The sequence below is a fragment of the Monodelphis domestica genome, chromosome 6 (genome assembly GCF_027887165.1).
Source record: "Monodelphis domestica isolate mMonDom1 chromosome 6, mMonDom1.pri, whole genome shotgun sequence".
Classification (NCBI taxonomy): Eukaryota; Metazoa; Chordata; class Mammalia; order Didelphimorphia; family Didelphidae; genus Monodelphis; species Monodelphis domestica.
This window is the reverse complement of record NC_077232.1, coordinates 292055836-292079735: the sequence shown is the minus strand read 5'-3', so window position 1 is coordinate 292079735 and position 23900 is coordinate 292055836. Positions and strand designations below refer to the sequence as shown.

The 23900-nt window shown below is 35.6% G+C and overlaps 1 protein-coding gene across 1 annotated transcript in view; it reads left to right on the top strand.

Annotated features, from left to right (window-relative positions):
* The window catches only part of DCK (deoxycytidine kinase), a 35396-nt gene extending 11926 nt beyond the window's left edge, over positions 1-23470 (top strand). Inside the window, exons 2-7 of the mRNA XM_001364549.4 lie at positions 422-537; positions 4727-4920; positions 6436-6583; positions 9408-9523; positions 16892-16982; positions 22049-23470. Of these exons, the coding sequence (XP_001364586.1) occupies positions 422-537; positions 4727-4920; positions 6436-6583; positions 9408-9523; positions 16892-16982; positions 22049-22075 (692 nt within the window). The 3' untranslated portion in view covers positions 22076-23470. The remainder of the gene's footprint in view (positions 1-421; positions 538-4726; positions 4921-6435; positions 6584-9407; positions 9524-16891; positions 16983-22048) is intronic.
* The last annotated feature ends 430 nt before the right edge of the window (positions 23471-23900 follow it).

Sequence of the window (23900 nt, the reverse complement as noted above, 5' to 3'; positions counted from 1 at the left end):
TAAGTGGTCTTGGAGCTAACAAAATCTTTCTTTTTAGAAATTACTATAGTACTTGTATAGAGAAGTAAACTTGGTCAACTGGCCAAAGAGCCAAATAGATATTACATAGTTGAAAATATAATGTGGCAGAAACCTAAATTATTAGACTTAGAAAGTGTCTATGACTAGCATACTCTTTCTGCCACAAATATCTCAATCTTTCATTTACATTTAAAATCAAAACTCGAAATCCACAAAATATGTTGTCTGTTTTTACAGATTTATCTTACATTTTAAAAAAAACTGAAAACTCCAAAGAAAAATCTGGAAATTGGTTTTGAAAAAATGGGTGCTATAATATATCTTATTTTAAGAACACATTTATAAAGGTTAATGAATACTTAGCACTTTCTGATTATTGTATTCTTTTACCTTTTGACAGCTGCAGGGAAATCAACATTTGTAAATATCCTTAAGCAAGTCTCTGATGATTGGGAAGTGGTTCCTGAGCCTGTTGCCAGGTGGTGCAATGTTCAGAGCACGCAGGATGAATTTGAGGTATGAAAATGGTGCATTGCTTATTCAGTGCTCAATATGGCAATTCAATGGTTTTTTGTTGTTGTTGTTTCCATTCAAATGAAACTGTTAACATATGGAGACTGTGAATGTAGTAATGTGACATGTTTGGTACTGTGCCGGTAGAGACTTGGGAAGCATGTGTATAGAAATGATAATTGAACCCATTGAGATCACTAAGAAAACAAGAGTAGGAAGGGAAGGAAAGTGGGCCCCATACAGCCCCACACTTAACTAGGTATAGTATAATGGTAACCAGGGAAAGGCAGATAGGAGAAAGTAGTCAAGAATGCTAAGGGAAAAAAGTTTGCCCAAGAGGAAGTTTGGTCAGCAGCAAAACAAACCACTGTGGGAGCCAAAAGAATGAAGAAATTCCTTCTCTCCTTATATCCAGTCAGTAGCTGAGCCAGTCTAATCTAGTCTGCCTCCACCACTTTTCTACTCAATGCAAGGCCAGGCAAGGCAACAAGAATTTATTACTCTATGTCCAATACTGCTAAACTCTGGGGAGAATGATAATAATAATGATTATAATAACTAACATATACATAAAAATGTATATAAATATAATGCTTCACAGATCTAAAAGTGGAAGAGGATCATTTGATCCTCATAATAACCTTGTGAGGTATGTACTATTATTTCCATTTTATAGGCAAGAAAACTGAGTCTGAAAAAAAAAGGCTGAATGATTTGTCTAGAGCTCATACAATTAAGCTAGTAAGTGTCTGAGACAGGATTTGAACTCGAGTTTTCCAGACTTAATGGCCATCACTCCATTTACTATTCTAAGCCAAACAGGGAGAGGGGAATGATAGAAGATTGGCCTAGACCAGTCTCCAAAATTTATGCCTCAGTAGGAACTCCTCAATAGAAGAAAGGGGTTGGAGAGCTAGAGGTGTGTTCCAAGGTGAAAGGGCCGTAAGCATAGTGGGAAAATCTAGAAAGTTAGAAGCAGAGTGGGGATGAGAAGGAAGTATGGCCCTCATACAACTTTCTCTCTTGTACAGCCCCCACACTAATTCAGGGTTTAATCATCTCTGTATTATTGAATTTGATTTCTAATTGTTCTTACTGCTTTCTCTTCCTCTGTCAATCCATGTAACCTGCAACTGGCAGAATATTCCTCCTAATAATGTGCAAGGCAGACTCTGCCACTTCCCTGCTCAAGAATCTTCTGTGATTGCCATTCTGCAATTTACTCTGAGAGACATTTAAAGCATCTAACAGTTTGGCATCAGTCTAGCTTTTTCTGTCTCTAGGTCTGGCTCTCAATCCACTGAGCCACCCAGCTGCCCCCCCAACACCAGTTCTTACAGAAGAGTTTTTCTTACCTGACCCACTGGCCTGAGTTTACTTTTCATTTGTCTTTCATTTGTTGGTGTGCAGATTGTATTTCTAGCAGAACATAAACTCCTTATAAACAAGGACTTTTTTCCCCCGTCTTTGAATCACCAGTGTTTAGTATAATGGCTTGCCTAATAAATTGACTAGAAATAGAAGTAACATCACTTTTTATTAAGAGAGGCCTTAGTTTCTCTAGCTGCTGACTTGAAGCTTTTTTGGGTTATCTTAATTTTCTTTGTTCTTTTGCCTGCCCCCTGGTGGCAGAAATATTATGAGGTGCTCAGTATAGCTACCACTAATTTTGATGACAAAATGGGAAGGTTGGACAATCTATTTGCACTGCCTCTACTGTCTCTGGGCAGGATTATTAGCCAGACCTTCTAGCATTGTCCATATTTATGTGGAAAGCTTATTTTCCTATCATACTTTGATGATTTCTGTTGCTGTTCAGGACCAAAGCACAAGTCAGTAAAGACCTTTTTATATTTGAAGATTGTCATACATTCTTTTTTTTTTATTTTAAAGTTTTTACATGGTTTATATGATTCATGTTTTTTCCTTCTCCTCTTCCTTTCTGGAGTTGACAAGCAATTCCACTGGGATATACATACATATATATATATGTATACACACACACACACACACACACACACACACACACACACACACATATAAAATCACTCAAACCCATTTCCATATTATTAATTTTTGTAAAAGAGCAATCTTTAAAACCAAAACCTTAATTCACGTACTCATATAAACAAGTGATAAATCACATGTTTTCTTCTGGATTTCTATTCCCATAGCTCTCTCTTTCAACGTGGATAGCATTCTTTCTCATAAGTCCCTCAGAATTGTCCTGGATCCTTGCATTACTTTTAGTAGCAAAGTCAATAACATTTGATCATCCCACAATTCATAATTCTTTATTTGATGGTATACCACAAGCTCTGAAAAAAACACACAAAATTGTGTCATCCAAAGGTCAAGGCTGAGACATGGTGGTTATAGAGGTTTGGTAAAGAAGTTCATATTCCTTTAGGCTCTTATGGATTTCAGTTATATTCCCTCTCAATCTCCCTTTGTTCAGATTGAATTTGTTAATCTTTTTAGTCCATACTCATAAATGGCTTTCCCCCAACTTCCGGTGGTTTTAGTTTTCCCCTTCTGGACCTTTTTCAGTTATATCTTTACTATCATGTGCTGTCAGGGTATATTTGTTTAATTATTTTTATCAATACTTTATATTTCAATGAGGAGGAATTTGACAATACAGACCTTTTTATTTCAATTCACAGTAATTCTATTTTTAAAATCTAGTGAAATTGCCATATTTTTTTCCTGTACAAATTTTTCTTTTCTTTTTCCTTTTTTTTCCCTTCATGGGAGGCATCTAGGGGGTGCAGTTCACAGAGTTCTGGGCCTGGAGTCAGGAAGACATGATTTCAAATATGGCCTCAGACACTTAGGCGTGTGACATTGGGCAAGACATTTAACCTCTCTGCCTCAGTTTTCTTATCTGTAAAATGGACATAATAATTGCACTTACCTTCCTGGGGGATTATGAGGATCAAATGAAATAAAGTTTCTAAAGCACATAGCATAGTGCCTAGCATATGGTAGGTAATTAATAAATGCTTATACCTTTCCTTCCTTGATAAACTTCCTTCCTGCCTTCCTTCCCTTAGCCCTACTTACCCAAGTTTAATAACATTGGTTTGGACACCTAGTAGAGGTTTCAGCAAAAATGTTGGATAAAATCTCTCAGACTACAAAAGGTATAGTAATGTCCCACAGCTGTTGTGGTCACAGGAAGTGCCAGGTGGCCTGAGTGAATGAAATGTCTCAATCACTACATTAAGCTTCTACAGTCAGATTACAGGGATTATGGGTGGTAGTTGTAATGCAGTTGCCTGTGTTCAATGTTTTACATATTGTCCCTAAATATCTGACCTGGGAAATGCATTTTCTTTCATCTCTGTCTATCTAAAGTGGCAGTGTAAAGCTGGCGATGAATTCTGACAATGATAAAGTTTACAGGGTAAACTTTTACTTCCCTGAATACATGCTAATGAAAAGAATGTCTTCATCTTAGCTGTGTGACCCAGAGCAAATCACTTAACCTCAATTGCCTAGCCCTTACCACTTTTCTGTCTTAGAATCGTTTTTGATTAGAATCAATATTGATTCTAAAACAGGGAAGTGTTATTTAAAAAAAATTATTTATAGGAGCATCATCTAGGTAACTGAAATTGATCTGCAAGTTTACCAAGAATCCCTTTCATGGGGGATAGGGAACAAGGGGTTGGTCTTTGGACACTGACTCTTGGGCAGGATCTGCAATTCAGTGGTGCCTGGCATATGAAATTCTCACTTTTACCTCTTAGAATACTGTTTTCTTCAAGACTTACTGTGACATACTTTGTATGTCTTCTGTATTTACTGGGCACTTTACGTGTTGCCATCTCCTCCCTCCCTCCCCCACCCCATGAAAGTTCTTTGAGGGCAGGGTCACTTGTCTTTGTAGCTCTATTGCTTAACTGAGTGTCTGGTACAGAGCCAGTGTTCATTTAATTCTTATTGAAGGACTGAACGACTAAACATTATTGTCAATGGGCACAAATGGATTTTTATTTACTGTGTGTACCCTAGTCTAATGAATCGATCGCTTTATCTATATTCAGCTCAGGGAACTATAGTAGACAGAATTACAGAGTGAGAAATTAACTATTTTGGATCGATGAGTATTTTTTTCTGTCATTGTTTTGGGGGAGAATTTTATTTTTTAAAAGCCCACTCAATTTAGTTTCTTGTTTTAAAATAGGAACTGACAACTTCTCAGAAAAGCGGTGGGAATGTGCTTCAGATGATGTATGAAAAACCAGAACGATGGTCATTCACCTTCCAGACCTATGCCTGCTTGAGCAGGATACGAGCTCAACTCTCTGCTGTAAATGGGAAGTTCAAAGAGGCTGAGAAGCCTGTGGTGTTCTTTGAGCGTTCTGTATATAGTGACAGGTATACCACTTGGTTCCTTAACCTTGGATAGGAGCTAATTAGTTTGTTCAGCTTCTTTGAGTTACAAGCAATATAAGTAGTTGGGGTAAATTGAACACTGGAGGTAATGAATGATGAGAGCACCAGCAGCAACTTGGTGCTAAAATGGATACATGGTTGATATTCTCCCTCCATTCCAAACCCAGGGATAATTTAGAGTAGGACCCCTGCCCATGTGTGGGCTGTTTTGAAGTGAGTTCTCCATTCCTGTTCCCCTATCTCAGAATTCTGATCTGCTTTTGTTCATTTTCAACCTAGATATGTTATGAGGCCTGTTTGTAAATCAATACTTTTCCTCTTCCCCATGAGTTCTAGAACTCATAGACTCCCTGGCTCTTTAAGTCTTTCTTTAAGTGATTTATTGGAGCTTGTGAATCTTAAAACTGCTCAAACTGTACCTTAGAAGATTTGGTTAAGCAAATTCCCCTATTGCAACAATGTGAGAACTTTTAAAATTACTCCACTCTGCTCAGACAGTGTCTTAGGGCAAGATAAAGTTGTAAACTCCTTACTGAACAATGAAAAGTCCCCAACTCATACTTATAGTGAAGCAAAACCCCTAAGCTAGGTGGTCTATTTTTAGATCTAATACAAAAGGGTGCTAAGTACCTATAAAGGTTAAATTAATCACTAAAAGGTCAAGCAACTTACAAAAGGCAAGCTTAACAAAAGAGGTGTGAAGTTTTAGTCTACCCAGAGAAAGTAAGAACAAAAGAAGATGTGAACTAAGAATGGTCAGTCCTGGGGAAAACGTCTACTGTGATTGGTAGATGTGAAAATTTAGGGGAGGTGACACAAGAGAAATTTCTCTTTAAAAGGACCTGGCTCTCTGAACTTAGGGGGGAGTTTGGAGTTAGTTTGGAGGAGCTGGCTCTCTGAACTTAGTTGGAGTTTGGAGTTAGTTGGAGGAGCTGGGTCTCTGAACTCAGTTCAGGAGTTGAGGATTTCAGTGAAGGACTGGAATTTGCTTGGGACAAATCTTGTGGTGAGTGATAAAAGACTGACTAGTCTCTCTTAAGGCTCAGGCCTAGGCTATTTGGCCTAGGCCCTTCATACTATTTACGCTCTACTCTCTTTCTCCCTTTCCTTAATTCCTTCATTTGTATTAATTAAAATCTCCATAAAACCCAGGTGAATTGGGTATATTTTCATATTTGGGAATTTTCCCATGGCGACTACTTATTTTTGATTTAAATCAAGACACTAAAATTATTTTTACAGTTTTGGCAATTCAGTCTTGAAACCATATTTTCGCAGCTACAAGCTGTAGTAAGTCTTCTTTTCCCCTTGATCATTTGAATAGCACCAAGCAGTCCCCAAACTCAGGGTTTAAATCAGGTATATTAGAATATCCCCAGATTGCCTTTCTGGACATTTCTTTTATACTTTTTTTTCATAGTCTATCTAGTAAGTGATTGGGAACTGACTTTCATCAAAGGGGAGTAATTTTGATAATGTATCCATATTATCTTTCAGGTATATTTTTGCATCTAACTTATATGAGTCTGATTGCATGAATGAAACAGAATGGACAATTTATCAAGACTGGCATGACTGGATGAATAACCAGTTTGGTCAGAGTCTTGAACTGGATGGGATAATTTATCTCCGAGCCACTCCAGAGGTAAGATATAGAAAAGCTTTTCTATGCCTTATAAATTCTTTGAATTTCAATGTATTTTACCTTTTGTTATTCCATTTATTGCACAGTGGGAGGATTATATATTGTAATTTTCCAATCTTTTCAGAAAACTGATGAAATTCTTTGAGGTATACAGGGTGCAATTTTCTTTGGCACACCTCAAATCCTAGGTTTGCCAAGTCTTCTGACCAGGTTGTTGAACCTTCTCTTTTTTTTGTACATGTTGCCAGTTCTTCCTTCCTCTCAAACTCTAGTCCTAGTGCTGAAGAGTTTGTTCTAGGGAAACTTGATGGCCAGCCTTTTAGTCCTGGAGACCCTTAAATAGCTCTCAAACCTGAAGAAATGTTAAAGATAGAGAGGGCCTTTCCAAAAGGACTTGGGCAGAACATGTTAGGTATAGGGACGTAGTTTCTGGTAAATGAGATTGACTTGGATATGGGAGGGGGAATATAAAGTGACTGCTAAAGGAAGGAGGAGAAGCCAGGAAATGACTTCATGGTTGATGGGAAGAACCCCTTTAAAAATGCAATTTTGGTAACATAGCAGTTACCCTCCCCTCTGTTCTTGTTATATCTGAGTGTAAAGAGGATATGGATGAACTCTAACCTTAGTAATTTACCTCATTTATTTAAGGAAAAGAATTAAGGTTTTTTTTTTTTCCTTCCTTAACCCTACCTTCCTAAAAGCAAGATTTTTGACAAGCAGAAATATGCATTATGCTCACTAGCCCTTTCAGAATTGTATGAATATAGGAATTTTATTAAAGAAATAGAGATTTAGATATGGAACAGATCTTACAGACCATTTGTCCAATCCCCTTATTTTCAAATGAGGAAACTGAGGCCAAGAGAGGTAAGTTGCTTATGTATATAAGATACTTATATACCTGAGTTCTGGTCTTCTGATTCTAAAGTCATGTTCTCCTATGAATGTTCCTTTTTAAAATATGCATTATTGATACCTATTTATCTTTATTATATCACAGTCATTTCCCTAACAACAACCTTTCTCTAGCCATATGAAAATGAAAACAATTGGGCAAAAACATTTAGGTCGTATCGAACAATATATGATACTCTGTCCTATTAATCCTCTGCCTGTCTACCTTGGCAGAGGAGATATATTTCTCACATGTTCTTTAAGATCTTTACTGGTTTTTCAATTACTTAGATTTCCATGTGCTGATGTCTTGACTCATTTCCCTTTAAGTAGTTTTATCAGAATCTTATGCACACTTCTCTATTAGATTTAGATAATATAGAAGTGGACTTTTTATTAATATGAGCACACCATTTAGCTTTAAGCAATTTTAAATTTACTATAATTTTAAAGGGCTATTTTGGCAATAACTTTTTTCTTTTAAAGAAGCATGTATTATAATTAAAATGGGTTTGAAAAAAATATAACAATAAAAAATTGTTGTGGTCACTGTTTATGAAAGTTAAACTATGAGTCAGTAAGCTGTTAGTAGCTTAATTTATAGCAAGGTAGATATTAAAGTGGGAGATATAGGAAGGAGGTAGAAAATATCACCAAGTAAAAAATACCCTAAGTCCTAATCCTAGTGCCTCCAGACCATTAATGCAGACCCAAATTAGAATCTCAACAGCATCCAAAGTTTGGATCAGAAAGCCAAAATCCAAAGAGTCAAAGATGCTGAAAAACTGCTGAGAATCTTCAGTGCACACAAGGCCAACACCACCAAGAATCCCACCACAGATCATGCTCCCCATGCTAAAGGCCGCCAAGAATGAGCTGAGCAATGAATGAGAGGGAATCTCTCTTAGGCTCCCATTTATATACAGTTTTCTCCATCCATCAGCTCTCCTCATCACATCTCAGTAATCAATCACAGCTTTTCAATTTGCCTTGCACCGTAGGGTGGGGGTGGGGGGAACACAGTGCTTGTGGCCTGTTAGGGCATGAACTTTCTTTGTTAGTGACTTACTAATGTTAAGTAGGGATACTTCCCTTTCACACATGGACTTGATATAACATGTATTCTGGGTACCAAATCATTAAAGACTTTGCTTAAGTTTTGGCCCATAAAATATGTTTAGTTTTTAGCCATCATATGTCTGAAGAAAATTATAAGAGAAATAGTATCATATAGTACAAACTGAATTTATTCTCATATTATTATTATTATGAATAAAGTAAAAACAGGTTATGACATAACTCATCTATTTTAGAAAATGAATTTATGATCTTTTAGGTATTACAGTCTTTTTAAAAAAACAAACCCTTATCTTCCTTCTTTGTATTGTTTCTAATGCAAAAGAATTTTTGGTAAAGGTTGGGTAGTGGGGGTTTAGTGACTTGACCAGGGTCACACAGCAAGGATGTGTCTGAGGTCAGATTTGAACCCAGGACCTCCCATCTCTATCCAATGATAGATCCAATGACTCTCAATCCATTGGGCCTCCTAGTTGCCCCCAACTTCAGTATTTTTAATGTAATATATTTACAAATCTTTATTTAAAAACCACAGTGATTTGAGAATGTTGACCAGACCCCATAATAAATGGCAGAATTACAATTACATCATTAATTTTTTCCTTTTTTATATGAAATTCAATGGAAAAGCCAAACTGGTACTCACTAGATTGACAAACTAAAATTTAAAAAAGCTCTTAAACTAAAAACCATAAATGATAGGTAAAATTTCTATATAGTTACTTTTGGAAAGCCTATTAGTTGTCAGGAATTATTTCTAAGATGGAACCTAAAAAAGACAGTGTTTGCTTGATTTTTGTATTTTAAAGTTTGTGAAAAGTAATCAATTTCTTTTTTTTTATTCCTTTAGAAATGTTTACATAGAATATTCTTGAGGGGAAGAGAAGAAGAACAAGAAATTCCTCTGGAATACTTGGAAAAACTGCATTATAAACATGAAAGTTGGCTCCAGAATAGAACACTGAAGTAAGACTTTTAAAATCAAAACTTAAAAAAATTTATGTTCCACATACAGCTTGGAATGAATTTTTTCCCTTAAATTTTAATCAAATCTGGCAGGTGGTTGTGGTAACATGTAGAATCAGGATATATATATATATATATATGTGTGTGTGTGTATATATATATATATATATATGTATATATATATATATATACACATATATATATATTTTTTTTTTGCACTGGTAGGTGATTGAGAAAATACCTGGGATGATAGCAAGGTGTTTTAACAGATAGAGCTGTTTCCTTATCAATCCCAATCCCAATCCCAATTTTTCCAGGATTACAAGAATCATGTTCTTTCCCTCTCCACCCTGCAACCCATTCTATATCCAACACATAATTCCACTGGGTTTTACATGTGTCTTTGGTCAAGACCTATTTCCATATTATTGATATTTTCACTAGGGTGATCATTTAGGGTTTATAACCCCAATCATATTCCCATTGACACATGTGATCAAGCAGTTGTTTTTTTCTTCTGTGCTTCTACTCCTCCATGAAAACAATTTTTGAGAGTTACAAGTATCATTTTTCCATATATGAATATAAACAATTTGACCTTACTGAAGCGTTAAAAAAATCCCCCCCCCCCTTGTTCTTGTTTACCTTTTCATGTTTCTCTTGAATTTTGTATTTGAGTATCAAATTTTCCATCTAGTTCTGGTCTTTTCTTTACAATACTTGGAAATCTTCTATTTTGTTAAATGCCTATACTTTCCCCTGGAAGTATATAGTCAGTTTCATGGGTAGATGATCTTTGGTTATAGACCCAATTCTCTTGCCTTTCTGAATGTCATATTCCAAGCCTTGCAGTCCTTTAGTGTGGAAGCTGCCAGATCCTGTGTAATCCTGACTGGGGCTCCTTGATATCTGAAATGTCTCTTTCTGGCTTCTTACAGTATTTTCTCCTTGGCTTGGAAGCTCTTGAATTTTGCAATTACATTTCTGGGGGTTGTCTTTTGAAAATTTAATATAGAGGGTGATTTGTGGACTCTTTCAATGTCTATTTTGCCCTCTTGTTCAAGAATATCAGGGCAATTTTCTTGGATAATTTCTTGTAATATGATGTCAAGGCTCCTGTTTTTTTCTAGCTTTTCAGGTAGACCAGTGATTCTCAAATTGTCTCTCCTGGACCTGTTTGCCAGGTCCATTGTCTTCTCAATGAGATATATTATGTTTCCTTCTATTTTTTCATTCTTTTGACTTTGCTTTATTAATTCTTGCTGTCTTGTGTTATCATTGGCTACTATTTGCCTAATTCAAGTCTTTAAAGTCTGGTTTTCAGCTATGATCTTTTGATTTTCCTTTTTGGTTTGGTCTAACCTGCTTTTCATGGCTTCCAGCAGGCCAATTCTGGTCTCCATTTTGCTTATTATTTCATGTGATTTCTGTGCCTGTTTTTCTAAGTGGGAGATTCTATCTTTTAAATTGTTATTTTTCTTTTGAATTACCTGCATTTCTTTCTCCCACTTTTCTTCCCATTGTTCCTCCATCTTTCTTAGTTGGTTCTTGAATTCCAATTTGTGTTCCTTGAGAGCTTATGACCAATTTTCATAATTTTTGGAAAGTTTGAATGTGTTTGCTTGTTTGCCACTCTTTGCTCGCGACTCTGTACTCTGCTTCTTTTCTCCATAGAAGTTATCCAATGTCAGAGGCTTTCTTTGTTGTATCTTTCATTTTTTGGTACTTGGGTGTTGGTGGCCATTGCTGTGTTACTTTTATCTTTCCTTCTCTGCCAGAAGTCTGAGTTAGGAGGCTAGGCAGCTCTCGGTGCAGTGAGCTACAGAGCAGTTTTTGCCCTGAGGTTATTTTTCCAGTCTTCACCGTGACTGCAGTGGGCAGCCCATCTTTGTGCTATCTCCACTCCTGTGGAGAGCTCTGTGGGTCCCAAGTCTCGCTGCCAAGGCTTTGCACTCAGGTGTAAGACTGTGGTGCCCTTAGCCAGTTCCCAAGAGCTCTCTGTCACTGACTTTGGCAAGGAAGGTGGTGTGTGTGGGGTGATTAGCTTGCACTTTGGTAGGTTTAATTTTACCCCCTTATAACATGGAAATGCCCAAACTTTTAAGGCTGCATCCTATGGGAGAGCCCCTTCCTTCATCTAATTTTGGGTGTTGTCCTTTTGAGATGCTTTGTTGTGATTAGTAGTAGAAGAGTCATGAAGTACCTTCTACATGGCAACCATCTTAGCCTGGAAGTCTCCTACAGATTCTTATTAGTGACAAGAAGATGAATAAAAATCTCCTTGCCATTTTTATTAACTGTATTTTAGGTTTAGAGAGTGAAGTATGACATGCTTCAGTCTGCATTCACACTTGTCAGTTTGTTCTATAGCAGTTCATAGATTTTTTTTTGTCATGAGTACCTTGAGTTTTCCTGGATCCTTGCATTTCTGATAATAGTTTGTCATTCACAGTTGATCATCATATTTTATTGCTGTTACCATGTGTACAATATTCTCCTAGTTATGCCCACTTCATTTTGCATCACTTCATATAAGCCTTTCCAGGTTTTGTTGATCATCCTGTTCATCATTTCTTATGGTGCAATAGTATTCCTTTAAAAATCATATACCATTACTTGTTTAGTCATTCTACAATTAGTGGATATCTCTTCAGTTTCCAATTCTTTGCTACTACAAAAATTGCTGCTATAAATATTTTTGTACATGTAGATCCCTCCTATTTTTCATCTCTTTGGGATACAGATTTAGTAGTTAATCTGTAGTTTAAAAAAATTTATTATCACACAAAACACTTCAATATTGGTCATTTTAAGAGCAAACTCATACAAAACCCAAACCCCAAGATTAATTTTTAATCATAACAGTATCTAATCTATTCTATTGATCTACCATTTTCTTTCTTGGCTGGTACTAAATTGTTTTGATGATTACTGCTTGATAGTACAGTTTAAGATCTGGTACTGCTAGGTCACCTTCCTTCACATTTTTTCTCATTAGTTCCCTTGATATTCTTGACCTTTTATTCTTCTAGATGAATTTTCCTTTTCTTTTTTCTTTTTTTTTCTATAAAATAATTATTTGGTAGTTGGATTGGCATGGCACTGAATAAGTAAATTAATTTAGGTAGAACTGTCATTTTTATTATATTAGTTCTGCCTACCCATGAGCAATTAAATTTTTTCCATTTTTTTAGATCAGACTTCAATTGTATGCAAAGTGTTTGTAACTGTTTTCATTTAATTCTTGGGTTTGTCTTGGCAAGTAGGTTCCCAGGTATTTTATATTGTCTAGAGTTATTTTAAATGGAATTTATCTCTCTTGCTGTTGAACTTTGTTGGCATTATATAGAAATAATGATGATTTATTATGTATGCTGCAATGTTACTAAAGTTATTTCATCTAGTTTTTTAGTTGACTCTCTAGGATTCTCTAAGTATATCATCATATCTGCAAAGAGTGATAGTTTGGTTTCTTCATTGCCTACTTTAATTCCTTCTAATTCTTTTGCTTTTCAAAACTAGTATTTGTAATACAAATCTAAATCATAGTGGTGATAATACTCATCCTTGTTTCCCTCTTGATCTTATTGGGAAGGCTTCTGACTTATCCCCATTGCATATGATACCTGCCATGGTTTTAGGTAGATACTACTTACAATTTTAAGGAATGACCCATTTATTCCTATGCTTTGTAGGGTTTTAAATGGGAATGGTTGTTATATTTTGTTGAAGGCTTTTTTTGAATCTATTGAGATAATCACGATCTCTGTAGTTTAATGATATTGTCAATTCTGCTGATAGTTTTCCTAATATTAAACCAGTCTTGCATTCCTTGTGTAAATCCCTTCTGGTCATAGTGAATGATTCTTGTGATGATATGTTGCTATTGTCTCCTTGCTAGCATTTTATTTAAAATTTTTGCATCTATATTAATTAATGAAATTGGCCTATAATTTTCTTTGTTTTTGGTCTTCCTGGTGTAGTTAACAGTACCATATTTGTGTCATAAAAAGAATTTGGTAGGATTCCTTCTCTGCCTATTTTCCCAAGTAGTTTATATGGTATTGGGATTAGTTGTTCTTTAAATGTTTGATAGAATTCACATGTAAATCCATCTGACCTTAGGGATTTTTTCTTAGGGAGTTCATTGATGGTTTGTTCAATTTCTTTTTCTAAACTGGGATTATTTAAGTATTATATTTCTTCTTTTGTTAACCTGGGCAATTTATATTTTGTAAATATTCATCCATCTCACCTAGATTGTCAGATTTATTGTCATAAAATGATTGCTTTAAATTCCTCTTTATTGGTGGTATATGGAGTGAAAATTAGTGTATTATTCTCAATGTATTTTTGTCTCTCAGTAGTAACAATATTAGATCAATATCCCTGAAGCTCGAAGTAGAGGTTAAGTTTAAATCATTAGCTTAATTAGATACAGCTTCACTCTCCTTTTACCCTTCCCCTTCTTGATCTTTCACAAAACCTTTAATTGGTCTTTTGCACAGGTGGAGGATACTGTATTAATTTCCTATAGACTGGGGAATTCATTTGTGACTTTGGGCATCTTCTTTCCTTTTTTTAAAAAAATAAAATTCATCAGTGTTCTATTTTTTTTTTCATAAAACCAACGCAGTCTTATTAGTTCAATAGTTCCCTTTCAATTTTATTAATTTTTCCTTTAATTTTTAGGATTTCTAATTTAGTCTTTAATTGAGAATTTTTATTTCGTTCTTTTTTCTAATTTTTTCATTGCATGCCCAGATCATTGATCTGAATTTTCTCTGTTTTATTGATGTTAAGTGTTTAGAGATATATATTTTTCCCTTGGTACTGCTCTGACTATATTCCATAAATTTTGTTATATTGTTTATTGTCATTCTCATTAATAAAATTATTGATTGGTTCTATAATTTGTTCTTTGCCCGCCCTTTTTTAGCATTAGATTATTTAGTTTCCAATTAATTTTTAATTTGTCTTTCCATGACCACTTATTGATTATAATATTTTTGCATTATGACCTGAAAATGATGCATTTATTATTTCTGCTTTTCTGCATTTGGTTGTGAAATTTTTATGCCCTAATACATGGTTTTTTTGTAGGAGCCATGTACTGCTGAAAAGAAGATATAATATATTCCTTTCTATTTCCATTCAATTTTTCTCCAGAGATCTATTAGTTCTAACTTTATAAAATTCCATTCACTTCCTTTACTTCTTTGTTTATTTTTTTGGTTTGATTTATTTAAATCTGAAAGGGGGAAGTGGAGGTCCCCCACTACTGTCGTTTTACTGTCTATGTCCTTCTGTAGCTCATTTGATTTCTCCTTTAAAAATCTGGAGGCTATACCATTTAGTATGTATATTTTAGTATTGATATTATAGTACCTTTAGCAAGATGTAATTTCCTTCCTTATCTCTTTTAATCAGACATATTTTTGCTTTAGCTTTAAGATCATGATTGTTACTCCTGCCTTTTTTTTTTTACTTAGGATGCTGCACAATAAATTCTGCTCCAGTCCCTTCTACTCTATGTGTGTCTTCCTGACTTAAATGTATTTTTTTTTAAAACCCTTACCTTCCGTCTTGGAGTCAATACTGTGTATTGGTTCCAAGGCAGAAGAGTGGTAAGGACTAGGCAATGGGGGTTAAGTGACTTGCTTAGGGTCACACAGCTGGTAAGTGTCTGAGGTCATATTTGAACCCAGGACCTCCTGTCTATATGTCTGGATCTCAATCCACTGAGCTACCTAGCTTCCTCCGTAAATATATTTCTTATAAACAACTTGTAGTAGGATTCTGGTTTCTAATGCACTCTGCTATTCACTTCCATTTTATGGGCGAGTTCATCCCTTCACATTCACAGTTAGGATTACCAACTCTATATCCCCCTCTCTTTTCTCATTTTGATTATGCTCTTTCTCTCTTCATTCACTTTGTCTCTCCTCAGAAGTATTTTGCTTTTAATCACCATCCCTTTCTTTCCCCTCCCTTCTATTACTCCCTTACACACTTGTCTTATTCTTCTTCTGTGTCTTTTTGGGTAAGGTAGGAAGGATTCTATGTCCCAAATAAAGTTAACAAGCAGCACCAGCTGCACTTAGTGCCAGCAAAGAGGCCCTTGTAATCACTTTCTGTTCAATTGTCCAACCTTCTTATTATCTCTGGACTGAGAGCTCCCAAAGCTGTTGCTGCTGTTGCACCTGTCCTCAAGACCTGCTGTAAATGTTCTGCTGCCTCCAAGGCTGTTGGTGCTGCTGCTATGTGTGCTCTGGGCTGTTCCCCACCCTAGTGTCATAGACCTCTCCTGCCAACTTCTTCAGTTGTTCTAGTCTGGAAAATCTCACTGATCTTTTGTTGTCTCTGCTGCTCCAGAGGGAAATGTTGAGAGGGGTCAGCTGGGTTGCTGCCTGTACTCAACCTTGGCTTAGCCTCTCTCCTTGGTACTTTAGCTATATTTAGACCCTGGTGAATAGGAGAGGAATTTTCATTGGTTATTTTTTCCTTGGGTATTAAATTTGATACAGGATTTTTGGTCTTCCCCTTTGGTTTAAGGATCTCCCCTTGGATATCTCATCAGTACCTCAAATCAAACTTAGTAACTTCCATATAAAATAAGCACCTATTATTGATTTTCTTATTTTTGTCAGTACTGCTACTGAAGAAGGCACTGCCCTGTAGTGGAAAGAACATTTTGTTAGGGCTCAGAGGATCTGGATTTGAATATTCACCTGTTTCCTAGTCCATGTATAATCTTGGGAAACATCATTTAATCTCTTTCAACCTTATCTGCAAAAATAGGAGATTGGACTAGATGAGTTCTAAGGGCTTTTCTTGTCCCAACATCTACCCTTTATGATACATTCTTAAGGCCACTCAAAACAACTTTTTTTCCTATTCTCTCTTTTTAAACTTCCTCCTATTTAATTAACTAAGTCCAATAATTTCACAAAATCATGTGCATCTGTCTCTTTCCCCAGGTTCATTACCAACCCTTTTTTTGGCCCACTTTACCTCTTACCTGAACTCTCTTCAGTGTCTCCTATATGCTGCTGCCAAATTACTCTATCCAAAGCAGAATACTGGTCTTGTCATCTCCCAATCGCATTGATCAAAAATCTTTATTGGCTCTCTTTTACCTGCCAAGTAATGTCTAGATTCCTTTGCTTGGAATTCAGTGTCCTGTAAAATTTGGTCTCAATTTCTTTTTCATATACCTTGAATCCCAGCCAAATCGGAGTACTTAATGTTTTCTGGACATACCCCCCTAGAGCTTTCAAACTTCTCACTTTCGTCCGAATATTCTTTCAGTTTTGAATAGTTTATGCCTTTCTAATTCCTTTTTAAAAAATACATTTTTTTAAACAGAACCAACTTTGATTATCTGCGAGAGATACCTGTCTTAACATTGGACATTACTGAAGATTTTAAGGACAAATATGAAAATCTTGTTGAAAAGGTAAATTATGACAAGAAACATCATCTTTTCAACTCATTTTATCTTCACTAGAAATCATGTACTTTTCATTGTGGTTTAAAGAAGTAATTATTCAAAATTAAATTGACTTAATGTTAATAATAATGAAAAATATTAGAATATGACTTCACAGTAAATTAAACTTGAGATTGTAGGTACTCATGAGTAAATTCATTAGAACATTATTAAACTTATCGATTAGCTGATGCAAAATTAAATTTGCATTATAATTTATCTAGTATTAAAATGTTTAGTTTTGACCTATGCCATTTATAAGATAGTGTCATCCAGTAAAAGAGCATGCTATTTTACTGACATAGAATGAATAAAGCTTGGCAGATAATTGGATGGGAGGGACAACTGAGGATAAAGGAGAATCAAGGAGGACACAGGAGTTTTGAGCCTAGATTTCTCTAGTGATGGTTGTACCCTCAACAATAACAGAGAAGTATGGAAGAGGTGAGGGTGGGAAAGAAAATGAGTTTTGTTTCAGACATGTTGGATTTGAGGTATCAATGAGACATCCACTTGTAACAAGTTGGAGATGGGGGACTGAAGCCCTGGAGAGATATGAGGTATGACGCAAGGTAGAATGTAATCAAGCTAAAGGAGAATCAGTAAAAATGCTCTAGGAAAATTTGAGGAAGGAAAAGTAAATTTTGTAGCTAGGGACTCTGGGAAGGTTTTATGCAGAAGTTTGAGCTGAATGGTGAAGGAACAGCCTGGCTCAACATTCAAGCATGAGAAAGGATTTGTATGTCTAGACTTGGGATAATCTGCTTATATGCATGAGGGCTGAGAGGCCAGGGTGGGAGTGGGAACCAACCACCTTAGTCTAGATGGAATCTAGGGTGGGAAGGACATAATAATGTAAAATATTCAGAAAAAGCAGTCGAGAGCTAGAGTAAAGAGAGTCTTGCCTACTAGGATCAGGAATTTTGTGTTTTCTTCCTTAGGCAATAGAAAGCCACCAGGGTTTTAGAACAGGGAGGTAACATGATTAGGTTGGTGAATTGTAAAGACTAATTTTATTGGAAGAAGCTTTTGGAGGATAGTGTGGAGCTAGGGAATCCTATTAGGAAGATATTATTAGAGACTAAGCAAAGAACAATAAAGGTCTAAAATTGGTCATGTGAATGGAAGAGATGGAGCCAAGAGAGATTTGAGTGTTCTATTTATGGATAAATGTGGGTAACCTGCATCATGCAACATAGGGGACTCTGTGATGCCTCGGCTTTTAGAACTTTAGTCTTCCTTTCCTTTTACATCCCAGGTTTACACTTCATTGGTGATGCAATGGATAGAGCATTGAACCTAGAGTTAGAAGACCTGAGTTTAAATCAGGTCTCAGACCCTTACTAGCTGTTTGACCTTAGGCAAGTCATTTACCTGTTGCCTGTTTTCTCCTCTATAAAAATAGGGATTGCAACAGCACCTCCCTCCCAGGGTTATTGTGAGGATAAAATGAGATCATATTTGTAAAGAGCTTAGCACAGAGCCTGGCACATAGTAAATATTTATATAAATGTGTATTCCCCTTTCTTCCCATTCCCCAAACCCATTGTCCAACTATGTTCCTCCAAGGCACAGTCCTCCTCCCAGGTGTCTCAGGGTCAGATGGCACAAGTTCTGCTTGAGGTCCTCTGCTCCTAGATCAATCGATTTTATCCATTGCTGTGTCCTGTGTCCTTGGGCTATGGGTCCCAGACTTGTGATAGGGTTTGTTGGATTCTTTTCCATGAGAGACTGCTTGCCAATACTTAATAGATTTAATCTGAACCAAGGGGGGGATAGGTGAGGCTTTTCTAATAGACAATGGTTATTCTTATTCAACACAGATAGTAATATTTGAGTGAGAGACTATTAAAGGAATTTCCCTTTTTCCTCTGAACTGATTTTGTGAATCATATTGTCAGATAACGGGCATTTATTAAGCACCTACTATGTATAAGGCACATGGATGCAACACTAATTGGCTCAAAGAATGAAGGAAGACCTGGATGTGTTGTTCAGAGCTGTCCTAGCCCACGATGACTGTGTGACTCTGCTCTATTCACTTAACAACTTAGTGTCCTAGGCAGCTATTGAGGGCTATAAATTGCAGAACAGTTTGAAATCTGCATTGGTTAAGGGGAATTTCTTTAGAGGAGTTCCAGCAGTGAAATTATAATTCAGCACCCCATAAAAATATCAGTTCATAAAGAAATTATACTAGTGTGTCACCCCAGTAAAATGTAGGCTCCTTCAAAGGCATTATTGTCTTTCTCTAGCCCCTTGTATAATGCCTTGCTCATTGTTATCCCTTATTCAATCCAGGCAGTAATATTTGAGCAAGAAAGAGAGACTACTAAAGAAATCCCCCTTTTTTCCTGAATTGATTTTGTGTGTGCCAGATGATAAGCTTTTATTTTAAGTACCTCCTATGTGTAAGGCACATGGAAGGCAATCCTTGTTGACTCAGTGGATAGAGTGCTGACCCCTGGAGTTCAGGAAGACCTGAGTTCAAATGTGGCCTCAGACACTAACTACTGTATGACCCATAACCCTGTTTGCTTTAATCCATTGGAGAAGGAACTGGTGAACCACTCCAAAAAAACCCATAGACGATGTAATTGGACACAACTGAAAAATAACATGTGCGAGGCACTGAACTAAGCTCTGTATCCCAAAGATACAAAGACAGACTCTTCAGAATCTCACAGTCTCATGGGGAGACGGGGGGACCCAACATGCACACAGCAGTTGTGTACAAATGAGCTACATATAGAATAGGACTTGGTTCATGGAGGCACTACAATTAAGAGGAACTGAGAAAGACTTTTGGTAGAAGATAGGATTTTAGCTGGGACCTGAAGGAGGCCAGGAGGCAGACGTAAGGAAAGGCAGAAGAGGCTGCATACTTTCCCCAGTCACAAGGAACTTCATTCACTGTTTAATCTTGAAATTAAATTTAAATATTATACAGTTTTAAACACTGAAACATTTTCTCTAGATCATACTACTGCTATTGTAAGATATTTGGGAACTGGTTTACAGATTCCTATGAATACTAGTCTAAGTATTTCATCATTAAGTATTGAAGTTTGATTAATATCTCCAAGGAAGCTATGGTCACGTAGCAGTTTTGAACACTTTGGAATCTCAATCAATTATCTATTTTAAAATAAATCATTCTGTTTAATTTCAAAAGTCAAAATTAAATTTACCTTAAGTACCGTAATTCAAAATTGAATATTTTTATAACGCTGTAGCAAAAGGACAGATATTTTAAAATTTTATTATTTAAGGAAGACAAGTATATTTTTGGGCTTTGCAGTATTTGTATAAAATATTTAGCTCATGGAAATCAGTATATGATATCAATTTTTTGTTTTTTTTTGCATTTGCGCATGCCTTGTTTACTATGAAATAGGTTTTCACAACTGGAGAGAAATAAATAAAGCTAATCCATTGTGTAATATACTATTTATATTCTTTTCTAAAATAAGTAATTATAAAGGAAAATGTTACTATACCTAGATTATGTAAAAACTTTTTGCAATAGACTTAATTTGATCCGTTGATATGTTATATCAATTCTATTTTTATAAGAATAGCCAACACATAAATAGGAGTATTTTATGAGCTTAGGGAAAGAGGTTTTTGTTTTGCTTTTAATTTGGCTTGTGGTCATCTAAAAACTGGCCAGTGCTCAGCCAAGGGCTGTATTACTCAGTGGATAGAATATTGGAAATATCGTCTTTCTAATACTCTTGTTGTCCAAGTCTCCTCTCCCCCCTCCCACTAGCTCTGTTCTGTGTATGGCCCATATTCTCCTTTCCTGTTTCATCTTATCTCCCACCAGTAGTTGTCAGGTCCCTTAGCCTGAATGATCTCAGCTTCCATTTTATCTCTCAATCTCGACAGGCTTTATGAAGAAGTGAATTAGAGGGCTGACTTTGGAGTCTAGAAGAGAGACCTGGGTTTAAGTCTTGTTTCAGTCATGTACCAGCTATGTAACCCTGGGCCAGTCATTGCACCTTTTAGAGTCCCAGGCAACTTTCAAAACCTACAAACTGGCACTGGAGTTTGCGCCTTTGCAAGGGAGAGTATCTACAACAATGAAATCCCAGCTCCATACCAGTCCAATTCTTTACCTGAATTTCAGAAAACTGAAAAAAGGACTTTACTATGGTTTCTTAATACAAAAGCATTTTCTAGTGAAAATGGAATAGATATATTTGAGTGAAATACTTTTTCTTTAATGTTTCTAGTCACTTCTTAATCTATATATCTATATATCTATACATCTGTAAGAGTACATTGATTTTACTAATAATTGGAAGTCATGGAACACAAATAGAACACATACAAGATAGTATAAGATACTTGGGAGTCAAAACAAAATACTTCTGATTTTCATAGGAGAGATAATTTTTCTCTGTCCATCTCCCCCCTCCCCCCCCGGGTCTCTAACTCTTTTCCAACTTCTCTAGAGTAAGAAAATAATTGAACTGAGATTCATAGCAGTCCAGTGAAGGGGAGAGAGAGAAGATAGAAATGCAAATCTGTTTCTATCTTTATGAAAAGTCCAAGATTTAGTAAAGTCTTGATGATTCCTACAATTATTAAATCACAGTGTTTTCAGTCTGTCATACTTTCTACATTCTTGACTTTTGGAAATGAAATGGGAACAAATTCTTGCAACTCAGTGCTCAGGCGCCAAGCCACTTTGGGCTTCTATGAAGATCTGAGGAGAAAATGTGATAAAATTCTTCAAGTAAATGGGAGATAGCTTCACTTATCCTTTCCTAGCCTTAATTACCCTATTACTTCTGTTTTTTTTGGATTTGGGCATTTTTATAAACCATGACAGTCTCTTAGACTGAAGACTATATTTGGCTACTAATAAGTTTTACATTCAGATGTTAGTTCAGTAACTCAAAATTTTCAAACCTTGCAATGAATTAAGCAACATACCTATTTTAAGGACCATTTAGGAAGTAGGTTTATGAAAATATAAATGGAAGACCATGAGGGATCTAACATTTTTCTCTTTTTCCCCCTAGGTCAAGGAATTTTTGAGCACTTTGTAATATTACAGAAGACAATTAGGCAGCCGAATGATTCCAAATACTTCATCTTTGTGCATTTTCATCTTTGCTGTAACTACAACAAAAACATGAACCATGTGTGAAATCTGTATTTTTTTTTTAGACAATCTCTGTAAAAGATGACCATTAGCATCTTATAATTTTGGAAACATTTATGAAATTACATCATAAAAGCATTGTTCTTAGTATGAACCAAGGCAGCTTTTTAACTATGTCAGGAATTCATAATTGGAGGATCCCCATGTGCTTTATTTAAAAATTTTCTTTGGTATATCTTTCCCTTAATTAATATTATAAGTAAGGCAAAATAAGTTCAGAATCTCATTTCTTCATTGATATTTATTGTTGTGTTGTCGACAGGGCTGCTGGCTAAACAAGCAGATGGATCTGTCTCCAAGTTTGGCCACTGACACATGGAAAGTCACTTTTACAGTTTGCTCTGCCTCCTCTGTGCTGTTGCTTCTTACTATCTTCCATGGTCATAGGAATATGGAGGATTTAAGGCTTAACGTTTTCAAATCTAGTTGTTTGTTGAGTATAAGCTACTCATGGTGTTCATAGATAGGCGCCTACCATCTCATCTACTCTTTTAAAAAAGGAGAGAATTATTATAGATACTGAATTGTATGATGTTCCTTAAGTAACATGGGCAACTTACTACTGTAGATAATTTCCCTTTGTTTTTCAGTGTAGATTAGTTTTAACTCCCAGCACTTAGCCATAGATGTTGAAGGGAGGACATCCTAATTCCAAAATAGCCTGAAGATATCTAGAGTGATTGGGTAGTTGTTTGGCTTTAATAAGTGAAGGGAAAGAGTATTTGCATATACACATTTCCATTTATTTTGAGAGCACTGAGTTATCACTTCCATTTGCTTTGTTTTTGCAGAATTTTCCCCCCAAATTTTTTTAAATATTGTTTTCCTTTATAAGAAATACTCACAAAACCAAAACAGTTTCTTCAGAAAACTTTGATTCTCTTTGCTGACCCACGTGATGTGTTTATGAAAAAAAAATCACAGAAACACAAGAGCTCCTTTATAAAGCCCTTCATTACTTATTTATATTCTGTTCTCTGCTCACATGCTTCATGGTAGGTGTATGTATAATGAAAAAGTTTTCATGTCATCTAGTGAAGTAAAATATTTACTTAACATAGGTCATATAATTTGATATATAATATCAATATAGTTTGTTCTTTGGTGAATTTCAAGAATATCTTACTAAGATATCATTTTGGAAAAATTGATTGTTTTATAGTTTGAGTGTTTTGTTGATTTTTATATCAATGTGAGAGCTTAGTGCATTATTTCAAATAAACTGATTTTTTTTTGTAAAAGGAACTTGGTTTAAAATGCCATAAATATTATTAAAATATCTACGCGTTTTGTGGGCTGTTTATTTTCCATAAGTTGTTTTATCTGCTTAGGTTAGATAATTGCATTGAAGTTGTATATCTATCATGAAGTTAAGTTGGATTTAAAATTTTATATTTAAAAAACTTATGAGGAAAGATTTTTTTATAACAAAAGTTGCTAGTCTTCTCTATGAATTATAAAGCTTTATTAATGAGTTATCTAGCATTTCATTGGTTGTTGAAAATATTTAGTCTTAATGAGTATGTATTTTCCGATTTGAAGAAGAGACTGAGTAGATTCTGAAAGAATTCTATGAGCATACTATGCCTCAGATGAAAGAGAGAAGAGTTTTCCAAGCAGTGTGGGAATAATAAAGATGAAACCCAACTCAGAAATTCATTCCATCTTTCACTGAACCTCTTTACTAACTCAAGCACAGAAGGATAACT